General features: G+C 40.4%; 1 protein-coding gene across 1 annotated transcript; it reads right to left on the bottom strand.

Moving 5' to 3' along the window:
• Positions 1 to 4,414: 4,414 nt before the first annotated feature.
• Positions 4,415 to 5,553, bottom strand: LOC132555417 (uncharacterized). The gene is made up of 2 exons (XM_060219767.1): positions 5,458 to 5,553; positions 4,415 to 5,206 (listed from the first exon to the last, which is right to left on the bottom strand). The coding sequence occupies exons 1-2, from the start codon at positions 5,551 to 5,553 to the stop codon at positions 4,415 to 4,417; spliced, it is 888 nt and encodes a 295-aa protein (XP_060075750.1).
• Positions 5,554 to 6,160: the final 607 nt, after the last annotated feature.

Below are 6,160 nucleotides of genomic sequence, written 5' to 3'. Positions count from 1 at the left end.
TACTGAAGACTTGAGTCTGACTCGTAACGTGCTGGAAGGTCTAGGTCTGTCTCATAACGTACTGAAGACTTGAGTCTGACTCTTAACTTGCTGGAAGACCTAGATCTGTCTCATAACGTACTGGAAGACCTAGGTCTGTCTCATAACGTACTGAAAGACTTGCGTCTGACTCGTAACGTTCTGGAAGACCTAGATCTGTCTCATAACGTACTGGAAGACCTAGATCTGTCTCATAACGTACTGGAAGAACTAGGTCTGTCTCATAACGTACTGAAGACTTGAGTCTGACTCGTAACTTGCTGGAAGACTTAGGTCTGACTCGTAACTTGCTGGAAGACCTAGGTATGTCTCATAACGTACTGAAGGACTTGAGTCTGACTCGTAACGTACTGGAAGACCTAGATCTGTCTCATAACGTACTGGAAGACCTAGGTCTGTCTCATAACGTACTGAAGACTTGAGTCTGACTCGTAACTTGCTGGAAGACTTAGGTCTGACTCGTAACTTGCTGGAAGACCTAGGTATGTCTCATAACGTACTGAAGGACTTGAGTCTGACTCGTAACGTACTGGAAGACCTAGATCTGTCTCATAACGTACTGAAAGACTTGAGTCTTACTCGTAACGTACTGAAAGACTTGAGCCTGACTCGTAACGTACTGGAAGACCTAGATCTGTCTCATAACGTACTGAAAAACCTAGGTCTGTCTCATAACGAACTGAAGACTTGAGTCTGACTCGTAACTTGCTGGAAGACCTAGGTATGTCTCATAACGTACTAAAAGACTTGAGTCTGACTCGTAACGTACTGGAAGACCTAGATCTGTTTCATAACGTACTGAAAGACTTGAGTCTGACTCATAACGTACTGGAAGACCTAGATCTGTCTCATAACGTACTGGAAGACTTGAGTCTGACTCGTAACGTGCTGGAAGGCCTAGGTATATCTCATAGCGTACTGAAAGACTTGAGTCTGACTCGTAACGTACTGGAAGACCGAGATCTGTCTCATAACGTACTGGAAGACCTAGGTATGTCTCATAACGTACTGAAAGACTTGAGTCTGACTCGTAACGTCATGGAAGACCTAGGTCTGTCTCATAACGTACTGGAAGACTTTGGTCTGTCCCATAACGTACTGGAAGACTTGAGTATGACTCGTAACGTACTGGAAGACCTAGATCTGTTTCATAACGTACTGAAAGACTTGAGTCTGACTCATAACGTACTGGAAGACCTAGATCTGTTTCATAACGTACTGAAAGACTTGAGTCTGACTCGTAACGTACTGAAAGACTTGAGTCTGACTCGTAACGTACTGAAAGACTTGAGTCTGGCTCGTAACGTACTGAAAGACTTGAGTCTGACTCGTAACGTACTGGAAGACCTAGATCTGTCTCATAACGTACTGGAAGACCTAGGTCTGTCTCATAACGTACTGAAGACTTGAGTCTGACTCGTAACTTGCTGGAAGACCTAGGTATGTCTCATAACGTACTGAAGGACTTGAGTCTGACTCGTAACGTACTGGAAGACCTAGATCTGTCTCATAACGTACTGAAAGACTTGAGTCTTACTCGTAACGTACTGAAAGACTTGAGTCTGACGCGTAACGTACTGGAAGACCTAGATCTGTCTCATAACGTACTGAAAAACCTGGGTCTGTCTCATAACGAACTGAAGACTTGAGTCTGACTCGTAACTTGCTGGAAGACCTAGGTATGTCTCATAACGTACTGAAAGACTTGAGTCTGACTCGTAACGTACTGGAAGACCTAGATCTGTTTCATAACGTACTGAAAGACTTGTGTCTCATAACGTACTGAAAGACTTGAGTCTGACTCGTAACGTACTGAAAGACTTGAGTCTGACTCATAACGTACTGGAAGACCTTGGTATGTCTCATAACGTACTGAAAGACTTGAGTCTGACTCGTAACGTCATGGAAGACCTAGGTCTGTCTCATAACGTACTGGAAGACTTGGGTCTGTCCCATAACGTACTGGAAGACTTGAGTCTGACTCGTAACTTGCTGGAAGACTTGAGTCTGACTCGTAACGTGCTGGAAGGCCTAGGTCTGTCTCATAACGTACTGAAGACTTGAGTCTGACTCGTAACTTGCTGAAAGACCTAGGTATGTCTCATAACGTACTGAAAGACGTGAGTCTGACTCGTAACGTACTGAAAGACTTGAGTCTGACTCATAACGTACTGGAAGACCTAGATCTGTCTCATAACATACTGAAAGACTTGAGTCTTACTCGTAACGTACTGAAAGACTTGAGTCTGACTCGTAACGTACTGGAAGACCTAGATCTGTTTCATAACGTACTGAAAGACTTGAGTCTGACTCATAACGTACTGGAAGACCTAGATCTGTCTCGTAACGTACTGGAAGACTTGAGTCTGACTCGTAACTTGCTGGAAGACTTAGGTCTGACTCGCAACGTGCTGGAAGGCCTAGGTATATCTCATAACGTACTGAAAGACTTGAGTCTGACTCTTAACGTACTGGAAGGCCTAGATCTGTCTCATAACGTACAATTCTCTTCACAAAAGAAATTTAAATGTAGAGTGAATAAGGTACCACTGTGTTTTATTCAATAAATATGAACCGACCATTGGCTATAAGATCCCCTAGGTGCGACTTCATTCTCTTGTTTGACAATTGTCTCATGACCTTGGCGGGACTGTGATCGCCTTCCAAGCTTGATTTCCTGATATGGATGAAGTGTATATATAGAGTTACGTCATAGTATTGAATGCCTCTTGATGTAATAGTTCAGTGTTTGGTTATGATAGATTTCGAAGGTCCCTGGTTCGAGTGACATTCCGCCCTCTAAGTCATGGTGTATTCATCATTCAATATTGAAAGTTGATTTCGTTCAATGAATGGAAAACTATGTGTCATAAATATAGACTACTATGCTTGCTATTGATTATCGCTATATAAGTATCACCATCGCCAATAAAGAGTGGCAATTTTTTGAAACCTCATTTCAGTTCCATAAATACAATTTCAAAAGTTCAGCGACGTTTATTCGCCATGCAGTAAGGTAACATTGTTGGCCTGTTTGCATGTAGGTATCATGTGTCTTATCGTCTTCTGTCAATTGTGTCAATTTGAACAGAATTCAAAGAAATGTCGCAAAAGAAATTAAAGAATTGATATTAGGACGAGACGAGAAAATTCATTTCACCATCGTAATAATGTACGTTAAGCCAGTTGAATAACGGTGATAATATAAATGAATCTCACCTCAATTTCCTCGATTTCCTTTCATTTCATTTTTGGATGATAAATTCCTCATCCAGGTAGTTAATTAGAGGATGCAAGATCTACGATATGTACACTTATTATTCAGTTTTAATTATGGTATGTCTAGTGAGGAAAGATCTCACGTAAACATACCGTCTTTATACAAATATCTATGTTGTAGTAGACACAAAGGCAATATTGGGTAAAGGATGTCATACGGCAGGACGGACCGACGGACAGAGGAAAAGTGATTACATATACACATAAGATTCGTTTGCAACTTTATAATAACAATGTAGATTTATGAAATGTTGTCTGGACAATAATATTTATTTCGTTTACTCAAATCAACTGTAATACTCCCTCACTCCATAACCGATGTCATTCTGTCCCATGTCATCACTCTCCTTTATTTCCCCCAGTTAGGAATATTTTAACAAACAAAAGCATATGCATCATTTTTAACACAATATCATCGCACTTACAATCAAGAATACAGGCTATTTGAAAGTGACTTTACAGTGAAATTTGCAAGTAGTAATTAGCATTAGATGCATGGGATATACTTGATTCAATAAGGCAAATAGTGAGATATCCCTACAGTTATCGAAATATCATTTGTTATCAATGTGTTAGATGTGTATTGTAGGTGTTGTGTTGTTGGACAGCAGGAAGGAAGGAGGTGCAGGAGTAGGGGAAGAGGGGAGGGAGTGGGGGATACAGTTGTATGGATCAGGAGACGGTGACGAAACAACACAAAATATTAGCGTTTAAAAAAGGTATTCAAAATGTCATTTTGACAACGCTGGACGTTTTGACTATCGATCTCGGGTGTAGATTTGAGTTTCAGAACATACAAATGTATATGATGCTAACGAGGAATGTTAGATACCATCACTTGGTCAGTTTTACTTAATTTGAGTTTTAACGTCAGGTTTGAAACCAAAATGTCGGCGAAAATCTTATTCCGCTGAAAACTTAAAAACAATGGCCAAAACATCAAGTACGAAAAACAATTTTATTGTATTTCATTTTATCATCATCATCATCATCATCATCATCATCAAGTCAGTAATTTGAATCATTCTCATCTACATTTTCTTTTCATTTGCAGATGCTAGTTGCTATCCACTACTATCATCTCGTTTACTATCGACTAAATTTCTAACTTAAATGATGATGCCACAGGTGTTTTCAAGCTTCGGTTTCTCGAGATCTCTTCGACCTTTCTCTCTTTCTCTTCCCATTTCTTCCTAATTACTTCCGTCCCCTTCTCTCTATTCTTGCGAGCCCGCTCTAATTTCTCCTCTGTTGATATCCTGTTTGATCGCTCAGTCCTTGGAATCCTAGATAATTTCTTACGGGTTCTTTCTCTTTTTTCTTCAGTTTTTAGTTCCCTGTTTATTCGTGCTCTTTCCAATTTCTCATTGACCATGACCTTATCGATTCTGCCGTTTTCCTGTGACGGTTTTGATGTCATCTTCGCCTCCGTTCGCTCGCGTTTCTCTTTCTGTCTTGCGTCTCTTTTGGCTGCTGCCAATTCTCGTCTGTGATCTGACAGTTGCGCCAATCGTCCTTTCCGTCGCAATGCTTCGGCCTTCAAAAATTCGGCGTCTGCTTCTCGTTTTTCTGGAGGTAACTTAACAAGATTTCTGGTGGTAAGGGGAGGTAATTTTCGAGGTCTTGTGGAAATTGTTTTGGGTTTATCTCTTGTATATTGTGGAACTCCAGGTAGTTTACTGTAGATGCCATTTGAGGTTGACTGATCTAGTGTTTCCTCGTCAAATTCCACGGTAAATGCCACGCCCCCTAATCCCCTATTTGGAATGATCCCTTCCTCTCTCAGCTGTCTCAGCACGGTTTGTTCCGTCTTTCGTGCCAGATTTAACATTGGTGTTCCTTCACTGACTGGCACTTTAATGGTATCTCCGATATGAATTGTTTGAACCTGTAATGGAAAAAGTGAAGCCCCGTATGCTATTACCGACGTTTCAATCATTTATCTTTCAAATTATTTTAAAATCAAACCAGTTTATAGAAAAATGACAAAAATTAACCCAAATCAATGCATTCGTTCATCATGGAAATTTAAGAATAGCTAGTATTCATCAGATTAGAATCCAAATGCTGACCACAACACCATAGTTTTGTGTGAATACTGTTAGCAAAGACTTTGGGAACACAGTGTTTCCTCAATACCTTGGTACGTCTGTGATCCCGTCCAAACAGCGTCCTCATTCGTCCTCTCTTTGGTTTCTCTTCAAACTCAATCGTCTTTGTGTACGAGCATCCCATGATTTGTGGAGAGAACTACAAAGCTGCTTTCACGAAATGGATGAAATTGTACATAGAAACAAGGTATTGTGACGTCATAATTGATGAGATCTTTACGTCATAATCTAGCAGAACCGCACCGGGTCGAATGCTGAAAGCAATATGTATGGCTAGAACATACGTGTGTTTGAAATATTCGGGTTCGGAGGTCAGTCCGGCCCAACAGCTGGAATGCTGTTCGCTCAAATAAGCTATATGAAATGTCGCAATGGAGCTTTTTATTGTTATGAACCTCAGGAAAGTGATATTTCCTAATTGGGTTGACCACAATTTTCTTGGTTGATGTCGTTGATGTAGCAGAAGATGTGTAATTATCATTGTGTTTTATCCAAAGTCTCCGTGTACATTTTTCTTTTGGTCATATCTTACACTCGTTTTCCCTTCTCATTTTACTTTTTGTTTTTTGTTTTTATCTTTATTTCTCAATTATCGATCTACAAAACCAAAACGTAATGAGATCGATTTCTGACGATTCCTCCGTCACAAGGAAGGTTTACTCCGCGGGCAGACTCCTCCTCATATCATATCGTTATAGGAAAGCCTACAGCAAAAGAGAGGCATCGGAAAT

The sequence above is a fragment of the Ylistrum balloti genome, unplaced genomic scaffold, assembly GCF_031769215.1.
Source record: "Ylistrum balloti isolate Yb309-2 unplaced genomic scaffold, AGI_CSIRO_Ybal_v1 Utg370486, whole genome shotgun sequence".
Taxonomy (NCBI): domain Eukaryota; kingdom Metazoa; phylum Mollusca; class Bivalvia; order Pectinida; family Pectinidae; genus Ylistrum; species Ylistrum balloti.
Note: the sequence above shows the minus strand (reverse complement) of the source record. Positions and strands in the feature narration are given on the sequence as shown.

Coding starts and splice junctions, on each gene's coding strand:
- LOC132555417 (XM_060219767.1), bottom strand. CDS start 5,553: ATGGGATGCTCGTACACAAAGACGATTGAGTTTGAAGAGAAACCAAAG. Junction 5,207..5,457: donor GGGATCACAGACGTACCAAG/GTATTGAGGAAA, acceptor TTTCCATTACAG/GTTCAAACAATTCATATCGG.